Source organism: Ambystoma mexicanum, chromosome 14, assembly GCF_040938575.1.
Source record: "Ambystoma mexicanum isolate Mex_15411 chromosome 14, UKY_AmexF1_1, whole genome shotgun sequence".
Classification (NCBI taxonomy): domain Eukaryota; kingdom Metazoa; phylum Chordata; class Amphibia; order Caudata; family Ambystomatidae; genus Ambystoma; species Ambystoma mexicanum.
Genome location: NC_090940.1, coordinates 39,488,084 through 39,504,335, shown reverse-complemented (window position 1 = coordinate 39,504,335; position 16,252 = coordinate 39,488,084). Strand labels below are relative to the sequence as shown.

The window sequence follows — 16,252 nt, the reverse complement described above, 5'->3', positions numbered from 1 at the left end:
ACGTGGGGAACCAGGTAAATGCAAGATGCCATCATGCCTAGCAAACGCATCGCTTTGCGCACCCTTATTTGGCGACCGGCCTGATATTGAGGAATTTGCAGCAACAGGTTCCAAATTCTTACCTCTGATGTAAAGTCCAACCCCTCTTGGGTGTTTAGGACAGCTCCTAGGAACTGTATTGAGGTGCTTGGCACCAGGCTTGATTTTTTTCTAGTTGATTGAGAAGCCCAATTGGAAGAGTAGGTCGATTGTTCTTTGAATGTTTAGTCTGCAAATTAAGGGGGTTTCCCCTGTGATGAGCCAGTCGTCCAGGTAAGGGTACACTGGATTGCCTCCCTGAATAGGTGTGCTGCCATCACCGCCAGTACCTTGGTGAATACCCTTGGAGCCGAGGCTATACTGAAGGGCAGCACCTTGAACTGGCAGTGCTGGTTGTCTATTTTGAAACTTAAGAATCTTCTATGCGGTGGGAACATTGAAATATTGAAATAGGCATCTTTCATATCCAATGTTGCCATGTAATCCCCTTTTTTTAGCAGGGGGGACTACCTCTTGGAGTGTGGTCATGCGGAATCTTTGTGGCTTGACATACTTGTTTGCAGGGCTCACATCTAATACTGGGCGCATTGCTAGATTTTTTTTGGCACAAGGAAGTAGGTTGAATAAATACCCCCGTTTACCTGGTTGCCTGGGATGAGTTCTATGGCGTCCTTTGCAAGTAGAACGGCAATCTCTTCGAGAAGGATTTTCTGGTGCTCCAACGAGTGTACCTTCTGTCTTGGGGGATGGTCGTGGGGGCGCTCTAGTAGTTCTATACAGTATATCCTGCGGACACTGTTGACAGCACCTATCTGTCCAAAGTGATCCCCTCCCCCATGCGTGGGTGAAGGTGGAAATGTGCCCCCTACTGGGGATGCGTGGGAGGGGACCCAAAGCAGAACGTCACTGTTTACTGGGTGGCGTACCACCTCTGGCGGAGCTGCCTCTACCCCTGGAGAAGGCTTGTGATGCTTGGAACTGATTGTTGCCCCATGAGGCTCCTTGATTTTGATAGTAGTTTGAACTCCTCTGGGAGCTTTGGCCCCGAAAGCGACGTAAATTAGAGTTCCCCCTTTGTTCTGAGGGTTTATTAGTAAGTTGTCCGAAAGATTTTAGTGTCTCATACTCGTCCTTAGCTGTCTTTTAGGGCTTCCGTCACTGCCTTGCAGAATAGTACGTCCGGTTCCATCGGCATGTCTATAAGGGTGGCTTGGGTCTCGGGTTTGAACCCCGACTGTCTTAACCATGCGTGACGTTTTATCACAGTGCCTTCGGCGATTAGTCTTCCAGCATTATCTGCTGAATCAAAGTTCGTTTTCAGGATGCATTCCGATACCGACCTTCCATCTGCTGCCAGCTGAGCCAACTGGCTCTTCAGTGGTTCAGGTGCGGAGGATACTAAAGCAGCTACTTGTACCACTGGTGGCAATTATAGCTTGCCAAAAGAGTTGTGCTGTTTGCGATTCGTGCCCGATGGGCAGAAGTGGTGGCAAGTTTCCTGCCCAGAGTATATAGTCTCTAGCTCTCCATCGGGAGGTGCTTCTGAAGAAGCGAGAGGTGTACCTGCCCTTTTTCTGGTGGTTACTACCAGGGAGTCGGGCTTTATTTGGCCCCTAACGTATAGGGGATCAGAAGGTGCGGCACAGAATAATATTTCAACTCAAGGATTAACCGCACGAGTAAGATTAGGAGTTACCAGCGAGGGGCCAATTCTAAGCTGCACAGACTTTAATATAGGGATAGCCTGAACAATGGCTTTTTTGTCACCCAGGATCTCTTCCGCAAAATCCCTGTCCGCTTGGACACCTTGTGTGTCAATTTGAAAATGAGCTGCTGCCTTGGCCAGTAGCTCGTTGGGGAGTGGTTCATTATCTACCGGTGAGTTGTGCACCGGGGGTTCTTTAGGAATTGGGGAGTCAAGATTATAGGCTTCATCCTCTCGGGAGTAGAGAGGGGATAGAGGTTGGATTAGTCTTCCGATGATTGGGCCTCCGGGAGTATTGGGAGTGTGACACCTTTTCCAACTGAGGACAGTTGGTCTTTGTCATGAGGCGATCTTGAACTAGAACGGCCAGTGGACACAGAATCGTTGGACCGCTCTCTCGGTGTCTTCCGTTGCCGATAGCTTGACATGCATGTCGAATCATGGCCAGAGCTGATGTGCTTAGTGGAAGTGGTGTGTATTGCGCTTATGCCGCCGGGTGTTGTCCGCATAACTGAGCTGCTGGCCAGTCCTCCGGGGTCGGGGGCTTGGGCGTGGGCGTCTGAAGTCACCCCTCTGCCCTCTCCATCCGAAACGGCGGGGTTGCTTCCATCGCTAAAAGACCCTTCGGCGTCCAAGGCCTCTCGTTGCCTGGCATATGCATAATGGGCGCAGCGTTTAGTGGAGCGGTCCTTAAATGTTTTCTGCTTGAAGAGCTTGCAAGCTCGACAGGTTGCCTCGGGATGGTCTCATGGGAGACACAAATGGCACGTATTGTGCTCATCTACCCAGGGGAACCTCCCGTTACACTTGGGGCAGAATTTGAATGGAGTACTCTCCATATGTATCCATTTGGCAGCGGGTGTGTATATGTAGGAAATAAATGTGGGAGCTTGTAGGCCCACCCTGCACTCTCCTACTTGTACAGGGCCGAGGCCAGAGGCCTTCCCAGGACCGGGCAGAGGCCTTCCAAGGCCCAAGGTCCGTCGTGGAGTTTCGATGGCTTGTTTCCTCGATCTTCGGCGTAGGGTGGAAAGAACGGGGAAGTTTTAACAATAATTTCAGTATAAAAATGCCAAACGAACTCCGCAACATGCGTCGGCCTAGTATGGCGGAAAAAAACAATCTGAGGTCTACACACGAGAGGGATCATGGGTACAGTGGACGTCACACTAGGGATAGTATTACTGGCACACCCTAGTTCGATGCCCCTTGGCGTGTTTCGAAAAACAAACTAATACTCTGCAGCTTCCACTAGATGTCAGCCTATGCACAGCATGTGATCTAAGCAGATTCTACAAGCCTCCGAAGAACAAGTTACTTACCAACTGGTAACGTTCTTTCGATTGGATGTTCCTCCAACGTATTCCTTATCTTAGATGTATTCCATCCAGCTTTGCTGCTCTTCGGAATTTTTTTCGGCAGAGGGCGCCGTGCGTCGATGTCGTCGAGTCGATGGTCCTTCGAAGGCCTCCGTCGAGGAGAACGTCATCGGGTGTATAGGTAGCACGCGTGGCACCCGTTGGCCTCAGTTCTGTTTGTCACCCTTTTTTTTGCTTGTGATCTTGTACTGTGTAGATTGTGCCGGCAGACGGGTATCAGCCTCGCGAGATTTGAGATGGCAATAACCCGAAAAAATCTACAGAGGGGTAGGTTGGGAGGGCGATGAGGAATACGTTGGAGGAACATCCAATCGAAAGAACGTTACCAGTAGATAAGTAACTTGTTCTTCGAGTGGACTGTGTCCTCCAATGTATTCCTCATCTTAGATAGAATCCCAAAACAGTATTTTGTTACTTTCTCTGGAGGAGGGGTCAGATTTTTTTATATGTTTTTTTTTTTTTTTTATCAATGCCTTTAGATGGCGGAATACAGCACTGCTTTTCCAAAAGTCAGCTCCCTAGACTGGGAAGCATCCAGGCTATAGCATTTTGAGAAGGTGTGAAGTGAAGACCAAGTTGCTGCTTCGCAAATGGACCTTTTTGGGACACCTCTTTGAAGGGCCGTGGAAGAGGCGATGCCTCTGGTGGAATGAGCCCTCAACCCTTCTGGTGGGTCTTTTTGTGCTAGTCTGTAGCATTCTGAAATGCAAAGTACAATCCAGCGTGAAATTGTCTGTTTTGTTACCGATTGACCCAGTTTCCTTCCTGTGTAGCCTATCAACTGGTTGTCCATTCTAAGCCTAGAAAGTCTAGAGATGTATCCAGTCTGTGTAATCTTTCTTCCTCCTTAGAAGGATAAGGTGGAGGATAGAATGAGGGTAAACCAATTTTCTGACTTAAATGAAAATCAGATATTACTTTTGGTAAAAATGATGGTTTAACCCTCAATACAACCCTATCCTTATGGAACACAGTATAGGCTGGCCCAGAGGACAGTGCCTGCAATTCGCTCACTCTTTTTGCCGATGTTAGAGTAACTAAAAAGGCCATTTTCAACGTTAGTAATCTTAATGGACCCGTGTGCAAAGGCTCAAAAGGGGCACACATTAAGAATTTTAGGACTAAATTTAGATCCCAAATCAGTACTTGAAATGGGTGAGGATGAAACACATTAGTGAGACCTTTTAAGAATTGTGTTATCAAAGGAATTTTGAAGTAGGAGCATTCTTCTGATGAGCGCTTGAAATTGGAAAGCGCTGCAAGTTAACCTTTTATTGTTCCGATATTCAGACCTCTATGTGCTAGGGTCAGAAGGAAAGATAGTACTTCCGGAATAGAACAAAGAAAAGGATCGACATTCTTTTCCCTGAACCAGTTGCAAAACTTTTTCCAACGGCAACGGTATAGAGACTTTGTTGCTGGCCTTCTTGTCGAAAGCAACACCTCCATAACATCATCTGGAAGGTTCCAATCCATGTATCTCAGCCTTTCAGATACCAACCATGAAGGTTGAGCGTTCTGACCTCTGGGTGGACAACCTGACATTCCATTTAAGAGAGAAGGTTCTCTCCGAGGAAGACGTACTAGAGGACAGATGGACATATCTAGAAGGTCCGGATACCACGTTCTCCTGGCCCAATCCGGGGCAATTAAGATCATGCGGTTCCCGAAGCGTCTCAGCCTCCTGATGACCTGAAGAATGACGGGAATCGGAGGGAACGCGTACAATAGTCAGAAATTCCAATCCACCACGAACGCGTCCCCCAGGGCTCCTCTCGGGGGAAATTCCCTTGAGCAATACCTTTCGCATTTTCGGTTGGTACTGGTTGCGAATAGGTCTACCTGAGGGGTTCCCCAAAGGGCGTAGATCTCTTGAATGACTTCCTGAGCCAGTTCCCATTTGTGGGACACCGTGCTCTGCCTGCTCAGAGCATCTGCCGTCATGTTCTCTTCCCCGGGTAGATGAATTGCCGTTAAAGAGATTCCCTCCTGAATCGCCCAATACCAGAGCTGCATTGCCTCTCTGCACAGGGGTAGTGACCCCACACCACCTCTTTTGTTTAGGTAATGCCTGGCCACTGTGTTGTCCGTCATTATCAGGACATTCTTTACCCTGACAGATGGCAGGAAGGCCTTCAGCGCTAGTCTGATTGCCCGCAGCTCTAAAAGGTTGATATGTAGTTTGGACTCCCATGGAGACCAACGACCGTTGATTGTCAAATCGTTGGCATGAGCTCCCCACCCAAGGAGTGAGGTGTCCGTCACTACAGTGATCTCCGGCCATGGTTGCCAAAAAGGTTCTCCTTTTAGGATGTTCTCTGTACAGGTCCACCATAGAAGGTCTTGTCTGACCTTGTTCGGAATCTGAAGAAGATCCGTCATTTGACCCGAGAACTGGGACCACTGAGTCTTTAGGGCCCATTGTAGGGATCTCATCCTCAAGCATGCCTCTGGCACCAGAAAGATGCAGGATGCTATGAGGCCGAGCAACCTTAAAAAGTCGTAAGCCTGGAGATTCTGGGCATTTTGGAATTTGGAAACCATCTGAAGAATGTCTTAAGCCCTCGTCTTGGGAGGCGAGCTCTTTCCCAAGGATGATTCTAGTACAGCTCCTATGTACTGAAGCTGTTGGGAAGGTGTCATTTGAGACTTCTTGAAATTGAGGGAGAAGCCCAGTTTGTGGAGGAAGTGGCAAGTGACTTTCAGATCCAGTGCTTACTCGGCAGAGCGCGCTCTGATCAACCAATCGTCCAGGTAAGGGTAGACATGAATCCCCCCTCTCCTGAGGTGCGCTGTCACCACTACCATTAACTTGGTGAAGACCGTCGGGGCGGAGGTCAACCCGAATGGTAGGACTCGAAACTGAGTGTGAGTCGCCAACTACGAACCTCCGGTATTATCTGTGTTTGAGATGAATCGGCACATGAAAATAAGCATCCTGGAGGTCCAATGACACCAACCAGTCCTGGAGTTGAAGGGCCTGAAGGATCTGAGAAAGGGTAACCATCTTCAAATTGTCTTTCCTGAGGAACTTGTTCAAGTTTCTTAAGTCCAAGATGGGTCTCAGTCCTCTGTCCTTTTTGGGGATCAAAAGATACGGGGAGTACCATCTCTTGTTCCTTTCCGCTGCAGGTACTGGTTCTATAGCACCTTTCCCCACCAGGGTTAGAACTTCCTGCTGTAGGAGCAGGTTTGAAACTTTCAACGGGTGTCTCCCTGGTGGATTGCTTTGAGGTTGCTTTAGAAAAGGAAGGCAGTAGCCTTGGGCTATTATTTCTAGAGCCCAAACATCTGAAGTAATGGCTCGCCATTCTTGCAGATGTTGCGACAGCCTGCCTCCTACAGGTGTTTTGTGGTGTAAGTCCTCAAAGTGGTTTTGTGGCAGATGTTGCAGCCGCTGATGGCAAAGAGGCTGCAGCTGGAGCTGGCTTAGCACGTTTTCCTCGTCCACCACGAGTTGCCTTTCTTTGCCCCTTTGACTGGCCATTCCTCTCGTCTTTCCATATGAGGTGTAATAATGATAGGATCGTCCCCTCCATGATTGCCCTTGTGCACGAAAAGGCTGAGGTTGCCTAATAGCAGCTCCTAAAGATTTGGCCGCTGCTTTTGAGGTCTGCAACCTCTCAAGGCTCTCGTCAGCCTTGTTGCCAAAAAGGTGAGACCCGTCAAAAGGCATGTTCAGAAGGCGGTTCTGTACGTCATGTGCAAAACCAGACTTCTGTAACCACGCAAACCTGCGCATTACCGTGCTAGTGTCCATGGACCTGCTTACACTAGCCGCAGTGTCCAATCCAGATTGAAGGGATTCCTGCATGGCCTCCTTTCCATCTCGAACAATGGCTAGGAAACCTTCCCTTTCTTCCCCTTCTGGTATGTGCTCCGCCGCCATTGCGATGCACTCCCACAGAGAATACGAAAATGTTGCCAAGGCACATGTGGATTTGGCAGATTTGAATGCCATGATCCCGGCTGAAAATACCTTCCGTGCCCAACCAACTACACGCTTATCGTCCCTGTCTGGAGGGATAGACGGGTACACGCAAGTTTGTTGGAAGCTGTGGCTGCCTGTATGACCAGACTCTCGGGAGTTGGATGTTTTGACAGATAGCCGGGGTCGCTACTGGCTGGGCGGTATTTTGATGCGAGGGACTTATTTACCTGAGGAATAGAATCCGGAGTTTCCCAATTCTTTGCCACCCTGTTTTCTAAGGCTACATGAAAAGGTAGTACTGGGTCTTCAGTGATTACAAAATTGTGGAAAGAAAGGCCGGCTCGAGCCCAACACAGATGTAAATTCCCATGTCTGTTGGACTAGCGTTGCTACTCAACGTAACTTGTTCCTTGTACCAAGCAGCGCTTTTGCAGATTGACTCTACTGGTTTTTTGATTCATGGCTTGCCTCCTGGACTTGTGCTCTCTTGGATCCGGATTTGGTTTGATGTTTTGGCTCCCTCTACCTGTTAGTCTCCTGTTTTTTTCGACCCAGCAAGCTGAATGGACTTTTCAGATTTTCCCAGCACTGCTTCAGCGTCTTTAGCCACAGATTACATTGCAGTTTTATTGTTTTCCTATGGATTTTGTACATCAAGTGACGTTTCCCCTGGTTCGTTTCTGAACTGCAGCAAAGAACCCTCACAGCTCTAGATTTTGTTTTACTTACCTTGCTCCCTTTCCTTAGCTACCGCCCTCATGTCTCCCAGGTCAAGCCCCTCAAAGTTTCTTCTTTTCCCTCTATTGGACACGTGTTACCTGGCTGATGGGCATTTGAGCACTTCCATCTTCAGGCAGAATACAGCATTAGCAACTAAGGGTAACAGCATAGCTTGGGTAAGGAGGGTCTTCTCCAGGGTACTGTCCTTTGTTAACAGTTGTGTTTTTTGCTTTGCAGCACGAGGCAGCCATTCTGGTTTGTCACCCTTCAGGAGTTCCCGTCTTCATCCATGACAGCAGGACTGCACACAAGCAGAGGTTTCGCACGATCAACAGGGTAATCTTCCACTTCAGTCTTCAGGAACACATTCCAGGAGATCTACAGCGCAATGCAGCACTCTCTCAGAACCCAATGGCAAGGGTGCAGGCACACAAACAGTTAGGAGCTGCCCCTTTAAAATGTGGCATGCTTGTTGCCAGGTTTTGGGCTAGATGTGCGCTCCAGTCAAAGCCCCAGTGACCAGGCATTAGATCCACTGTGTGGGTGCTTAGGAAATTCTCATGCACGTCTCTCACACGTGTCCACAATTTTGTCTTAGCAGGACTGACCACTGTGACGAATCAAAGGTATTCACCCATTGCCCCCGGGGGGGGGGGAAGGGCTATGGGGGCACACCCTTTGAGGCTAGGGAGGTGAGCCCGGTCTGTAAGACCCACCATAGGGGTCTGGGAAAGTGGGACCTCACTGGGCGAGGCATCGCCCTTAGGGGACAAGGACTAATTCCCTTGAGGATCGCTCTAGACTACCCACCGTATCTGCATATATTGGTCTGCCGTCCATAAAGAAGATCCCTTTAATGAGATCTGCATATAACGGGGACGAGTGGATCACAAGAAGGGAGAGTACAGTGAGCCAGGTAAGACCCCTGACATAATCACGCCTTGGAGAGGCAGACCGGAATGAAGCAGCGGAAACTGCGACAGTTAAAGCGAAGGCCAAAACATCAGAGGCCCGGTGAAGCAGACAACAGGGAAACTGTTGTGGGAACGGGGAGAGAACACCTGTCCGACGTGGTGGTGTGACCACAGCTGTCCTGTCGTGGATGAGACGCCCATCTAACAACGCTGAGACCATTGCAGCGGGGAGCGCTGACAACTACCATCCACCGACGTACCTCAACCACAGCAGCCGACAGACGCGAGAAACTGAACTTTAGAGAAACCGGAGACCGAGAAGTGAGACCACGAAGCAGGTTACCCAAGCGAGTGCAGAGACGTAAAGAGAGGAACGTGTGAAAGGACCTAGGCCGTCATTCGAACAGTGAACCCGAATAAGTCGATATGTGAGGAACAAATAAAGCCCTTGACAAACTAGGCTGAGTGGGAAACAGAGGAAACGAATACCCTGAGAAGAGGGGGAACTACCACAGGAGCTCAATGTTTTAAAGTGAGGAAGACACTCCATATACAAGTGTAATGAGAATTATGATTTGCAACTGCCAGTGAATTAAATAACGAGAGAAAGAAACCATTAGAGAAAACCCAAGAGGCGGATTCCTAGCACAGATAAAATCTTACAAAACATGAGAACCCTTGGATCTCAAGAACTTGAGAAACCTGAAAGCAAAGTAAAGACTGAGACCGTATCTTCAGGAGAATCGTTCTAAACATAAAACTAAAGAGAATAACAGACCAATGAGCTTTTAGCGCTCATGAAGGAAACTTCGAGAGTATCAGAGAAGATTAGCATAAGCAACATATTTCTAAAACAGAGACATTGTGTTTATTGACAATATAAAGAGCCAAGATAAAACAACCAGAGTGGAAGCGACAGCCAAGAAGCTGAGACTTTAGTTGTTTGTATTAGCAGCAGGGCCAGGTAGAGTTAAGTTAAGGACGGAGGATATTTACTTTGGTCTTCCTGATGACAGACGAGTACCTTTAGTAGGCAGGTAAACACCTCTAGCAATAGGGAAAGTCCTTCCCTCTATAATTTAATTAAAAGAAAATCAACATGCCCAGAGTGTGTTCGACTCTTCCTTCCAACTGCCACACTACCCATCAGCAAAATAGGCCCAGGGATAGCAAACCGGCAGTCGATATTTGCACCAAGACACACACACACACAGACACACATGCAATTAATCCAAACTATAAACCAGGTAGCCTGTTACCAACCAGAAAGGTACTGTGCACACACAATAGCCGTCAAACTAGACAAGACTAGGATGTACGGTGTGCCCTTGCTCAGCGTCCAAAGGCTCTTACAGAAGCGAATCTTTTCATGTTTGCGCTCCTAGCGAAACCTCAGATTAGGACTCAGCAGGGGCAGTACGGACTTCCGACCTTACAAGTGATTGAAGAGGTGGGACAGGGGTGAGCTAGGTGGAGATAAAGAAGGGTAGCACATCCTCACCTGGAGACTGTAGAATGGCCACTACTTCACTGTGACCTCTCTCGCGTGCCTTGTCCAGAGGCGTTTTGCCATCCTCGTCTCTCAGGTCAGGGTTAGCACCATGTCTCAGCAGGGTCTAGGAAGGGAGATAACCAAGAATGAGCGCGCTGAGGCACCTGCAGCCACCCCCGGCACTGAGTTGAGCCCAACAAAGTGCCAGACCCACTATCCTTTGTCTCAAAATACTGGGTGTACACTTGTTTGACCAGTAAATCCTGAACAATCACAGGAGGTGAAAGTACAAGAATACTGCAACAGCATACATCAGAGGGGCATACTAGCCTACATGGAAAATCATGACACTTTTAGCAAGCAGGTGCCGTTTCCGCCTATAGGGCTGATTATTGGTCAGAATGTTCTATACAACAGCCAGCTGTCCAAGTGAACTTAAGACAACCAGAATAAAAACTCAATGTCACATGCATAATCACACAGTGTACCTATGATGAAGCCGTAATCAAACGATCACCAGACTCTGAAATAAATGCATATTTCTCCAACCTCTTCACAGCTGGGAAAGAAACTACTTCCTTAAAAGGCAGGTTGGGAGGAGGCAAGGGAGGTGGGGTGGCGAGAAAATGTCTACATGTGTGTAGAAAGAGATCCTCCACCAGGGACCAAACAATGAAAAACAAAACAGGCACCCAAATGAAGTCAAATTGCAGACTAGCTTCCCCACCAGTTTCACATTTTGTGAGTGGGTTTTTTCAGGGTGTCCATTCTTCGATTTCGCACATGCATGCTCACAGTTAGCTTCTAGGGAGCCTATTAACCAGTCCGACTTCTGAAGTAAGGACAGTCATTTCTGCAGACTATCAGTTTGCCTTGATCGTCTCTACGAAGGACAGCTCCTTTTCTGCATAACCAGAGTCTTGCAGACCAACTGTGTCCCACAGAAGAACACTGCGCCTATAGGAAAGTAGTGGATGTGAGCTGTGAACCACAACTTATGCTTACATTGGCTACAGTTTGACAGCTCCTTTTAACAACAAACGTGGCGTTGTGTTTGGGTTCAGCCAAATGGTTAATATTGAAGATTTGCTCAATTCTAGCAATCTGAGCTAAAGACCATGCAAAACTGGCTACAAGATACTTTTGTGAAACTTGAGTGACTTCTGGAGAAGCCATTTCCCTCAAAGACGCTATCCTACAAAGTTACTTTACTCAATGTATTGTAAAAAAAAATTCAAAGGGGTATTAAAGAGTTTACTTTTCATAACGTTACTGTGTGGACATCCCCAAGGTGAGTTTTATGTGGTACTCTGTGCCATCTTTTTCCCCCAGTACATAGCTTGGACTGATCAGCCACATTTACTCCTGGGAGTGTCCTGTATATGGAGAAATGCCCTGCAACTGGGGTGGATTTGTGTTCCTGAACTCTAAACGTAGGCACTAAGGAAATCCTAAAGTAAAGATGTAGACCCTCTACTTAAGTGGGCACTTTGGGAGCAGAGTGCAACTTCCACTCCCGATCACAGGAATTCATTGATTCACGCGTCAGGCACCCAGTCAGTGGGGCCCACCATATTCAAATCTTCCCAGACACTCAGATGTGGGTTCAAGGTTGCATGCAGACACCATTAACAAAGCATGCCCCATCTGATTCTGGCAACTGCAGTCTTGCTCTACAAGGCAGGCAGCAGCCATGACCATATACAGAACTCTCTTAAAGCGACCATTGTATAGCTGTTGTACTGATTTACAAAAGGGCTTCACCCAAAGAGTACAGCAATCGGAACGCCTTCATAATTCACAAAAGCTGCCACCAAGAAGTGATGACCATGTGTATGATGAGATGCACAAGGTACTTTTCGGGCACCCTAACTGAGGGGCTTAGGGCTCCTCAGGGACACATTTACGATCCATGGCCCTCATGGTGGCTTGGAGGAGAATTTATAAAGGAGAAAGTTGGCAAGCCTTCAGGAAAAAAGTGACAAACACAGGGACCTAGTACCTGATCTACAGTTTTGACCTCACACCCACAAGCAACTAAATTCAAAACTGAAGCAATTGTAATTCTATGGCACACTTAACTATGTAATATTATCTGCACAACATTCAAGGATTCTGTAAAAGCAATAGAGTCTTTGGATTTGCAAAGAAAGGAGCCCAAAGCAAGCTGCAAGCAAATAATTCAACAATTACATTCAGAGATAAAAAATATGATTTAATGCCCGCTCTCCTAGCACTAATGTGCTCCATGCATTTCCACTGCTTTATAAATGCTATGCTAATGTGGCTAGCGGGGCAAGAAATCAAACTTAAAAGCTTGCCTTGCACCATCACACAGCCGTGAGGAAACCTTACCTTTGCTACCTGAGGTCTGCCAAAACAGGCAGCATAATGCAAGGACGATGACCTCTGGCCCCGGTTGACGTCTGCACCGCGCTCACAAAGAAACTCCACCTGGAGAAAAGGTACACAGTGAGTGCTGGGTCTGGCATAATCAGTGGTAATGGCACAGTTTCCCTAAATTCTGCCAGCAGCTTAGACATTTGATTTACCATTTCCTGTGTCCCAAATGCAGAAGCCCAGTTCAAAAGTGTCTGTCCGACATCGTCCATAAAGTTAACTTCAAATGCTGTGAATCAAAAGAAACAATTAATGGGTTATAGCATTGAGGTGCACCTCCTTTAGGCAAAAGCCACTTTGAGCCTCATTAAACGTTCCTGAACAAGGAGCGTCATAGGAATTTCTTATATTTGCCCATAAATGTACAGCTTGATCAATTTCACACAGCTTGCAAGTCCTTGCTGACCCCTTTTCCACCCATAACTGCAGCTCCTGCAGCAGCTGCAACCCTGCTCCTGTCAATTTAGTCCTCATCTATGAGCCACATGGGAGAGACTTATATCCCCCATACAGAGGAATAGTGACACACAGGGAAAAACATGCTGAAGCAAAATTATGGACTGCCCACTTTTTGGCATCCTATGTGGGCCCCACAAATGAGTACGGGTGGGGATCGGGGCTCTCTTATATGGCTGACACTGAAAGAGGTAGAGCTGGCCATTAGCCAGCACACAATCGTGTAATCAGGACCAGATGTGGTGCCAGCAGACCTGTAAGGGCAAAGTTGATTTGTGGGCTCCAATGTTGACTAATTTTCTGGAATCAGGGATATACTTGTCATCTTTGAAAATGCTATTATCCATCCAATCTTCAAAAAAAGGGGCTAGAGGGAGCCCTTTGGCTTATATACACATCTCGCACTTGGACACCTCGTTCAAAACGTTTGGGCGCATAATACTAAAGCATGTTGAGGAATGGATCTCCTCGGAGTTGGTCCTTTCGAACGTCCAATATGGCTTTAGGCCAGGCTTGGGGACTCATGACCAAGCACCCAATTTGTATCTGGTGGGGGCTCAGTCAGTCTGTGTTAAGGGCGAGGCGATTTATTTGGCTTTTATGGACTTAAGCTCAGCCTTTGACAAGGCTAACAGTCAAATTATGGCGGGTGGCTTGAGTCCATGGGCTGCCCAGCTGAGCTTCTAAATTTATTTTGCCAATTATTCATGAGGGCACCAAGGTATATATACACTTTGGCGCACAGGGGCAATGTACCAGTTATTTTGACGCTGTTACAGGAGTCGCCAGGGTTGTGGTTCTGGCCCCAGGCCTATTCACTTTGTACATTAACCGACTCTGCAAGGCTATAGTAGATTCAGGTGTAGATTTTCCTTGGGCTGGGAAGAAAGCGGTCCCGCTTTTGATGTTCGCGGACGATACTGTCATTATAGCCCAGATACCGAAGGCGCTCAAAAACATTAATGGTTATACCGATTTTATGATGAACTTGGATTTAAATATAAACCCAAGCAAATCTGCTGTCATGGCAAGTTCCTCAGCGAGAACAAATAAATTAAAAATGCACAGCATGTTCAGCAATGGCTCTGTAATACAGCGGGTTACCAAATTTGATTATCTGGGTATATGGTTTAATGAAAATTGGAGGTGGCTGGGTCATACACAGAGCATTAAAATGGGCCAGGCATTGGGGAGTGTATTACGCAACCATTGAGGGTGATCATGGAGGTGTACTCTGTACAGACAAAGGCAGAATCCAACTGTGGGGCCTACCTGAGGGGATTTGAAAAGGTATCAGCAATGGAGGTTGTGGAGAACAAATTCCTTAAGAAATTATTGGGTCTCCCGTGTGAAGCCGCTAGTTCTGCTGTGCATGTAGAGCTTGGAGTGAAACACATTGGACATGATTGGTACGCAGCCCATTTATGCATTGGTTCTGTATACGGCCAAACCCCAAAGCATCATTAACCCAGGAAATCATCAGGGCATTGATGCGTGGTGACTTTTGGGGTAGGGCGCCATGGCTGAAGTTTATAAGTGGGTGAATAGAAGAGGTAAATTACCTTAATCTCCTCTATCCTGTGAATTTGGTATACATGAAGGAGCGCAAAATGTTTAAGACAACCTTTCGATATTCTATCGAGTCTAAACGTGAATCAATGGGGATGTTGCTTGAAACAAGCGGAAACATGCTATTATACCAAAGATTGATGTAATGCAGCCTTATCTGACACACACTGCTTGATGCTGCGAGAAAACACTATGTCTTGGCAGGGATATGTTTCAAACTCTATTTGTCCGTGTTGAGGATTTATTACATTTGGTTTTATTCTGCGCACATTACAAGGAGATAAGAAAGCAGACAATTATGCCATTACTGAAGCAATTAAAATTCACCCAATGTCGGCCAGCTTTGACATTTTTATTACAAGCCGAATCTTGCCCTGTTGCTTGGTGCTTCCTTGTATATTTGAGGAGAGCATGAAATCTAAGAAAACGTATTTCGAATGTTTTAATAAAATGGATCTCAGACTTAATTTATTTTAGTTTGCAATTGAAACGATTATGTTGAATCTATATTTTTTGATGTTGATGTTTTTGATAATACTGATTTTATACTAATGATTGCACTGATGAATAGCTTTATGGTTGTGTAAAACATACGTGTGTGTGTTATAGTGAAGTCCTCAGAGAGCTCTACAGCCAGGACCACCTAAACCTTCAAGTTCAGTGCTCTTCCACTACCAGCGCCCAGGCCTTTCCAAGGCATTAGAAGCATCAAAGATACCAAGGTTTTTCATGGGGGACACTGATGTAACATCAAACCCTACCCCTAATCCCCTGTGTGGGGGGAATAACTTTCGCAAACATTTTCCACCAACCTCCAGTGTCGATGGCATCTATCAGAGCGTCTGTATCCTTGCTGCGGATGCAGTCGATTAGCTGCCGGTGGGAACGCTCCCCGGAACTGTCGAGCCGTCGCAGTCCTGGCATCCTCCCTGTGGATCCAGCACTGGACTTTGGCAGGGCCTTGCGGCCTTCAAACAGTAGCACTAGGAGCAGGTCCACCAGTCGCATTGTGTCCAGCACACACCTCTCATCGCCTTGCAGTGCGCTCTCGATGGAATCTGGGAGCTTGGACCGCAACAGGTCCTACAAGGGGAATGAAAGTTGCTTAGACATGGCAACCCACACCGAACTTCCTCAAACCAGATTTACAGACTGCATCCGGAACCCTGATCAGTAACCAATGTAAACACACAAAGATACGTGGCCTGCATCTGTCAACAGTGGTGTGACTATGTATAAAGCAGTAAGTAATGCATTGTTGAATTGAAAGGTATGCAGGCGGCAGTAGTCAGCAAGGTGCACATGCATATTCATATGTGCGCCTTCAGCAGTCAACAATAGAACCTTAATAGCCAGAGTACGCTTGTACACATTATTGAGGCTAAACCACCTGCACCTTTGATCCATCACACAGCTGTAGAGTATAAATGCTGCCCTGGGAGAAAACAGTCATCCAATTTTTCATTCACTAAACTTTGCACTCACTAACCAGATGAAAAAAGTTGTATTACCTTGCAATCCCTAGTTCTGTGTTAGCAGGAGTTAATGGGCAATCTCGGAAGCATGCTATAGAGTTTTAAATTAGCAGCAAGGAGCTTCGAAGCAAGTAAGAAACCGCCCCAAAAATATTTTTTAAAAGAGGGAAGA

The 16,252-nt window shown here is 47.0% G+C and overlaps 1 protein-coding gene across 7 annotated transcripts in view; it reads right to left on the bottom strand.

The window, feature by feature from the left end:
- Positions 1 to 16,252, bottom strand: part of HECTD1 (HECT domain E3 ubiquitin protein ligase 1) — a 1,011,111-nt gene that overhangs the window by 675,526 nt on the left and 319,333 nt on the right. For all 7 annotated transcript variants that reach the window (XM_069638480.1, XM_069638479.1, XM_069638478.1 and 4 more), the window contains 4 exons: positions 15,418 to 15,688; positions 12,733 to 12,809; positions 12,536 to 12,634; positions 10,190 to 10,304 (listed from right to left, as the gene is read on the bottom strand). In XM_069638480.1, the coding sequence (XP_069494581.1) occupies positions 10,190 to 10,304; positions 12,536 to 12,634; positions 12,733 to 12,809; positions 15,418 to 15,688 (562 nt within the window). The remainder of the gene's footprint in view (positions 1 to 10,189; positions 10,305 to 12,535; positions 12,635 to 12,732; positions 12,810 to 15,417; positions 15,689 to 16,252) is intronic.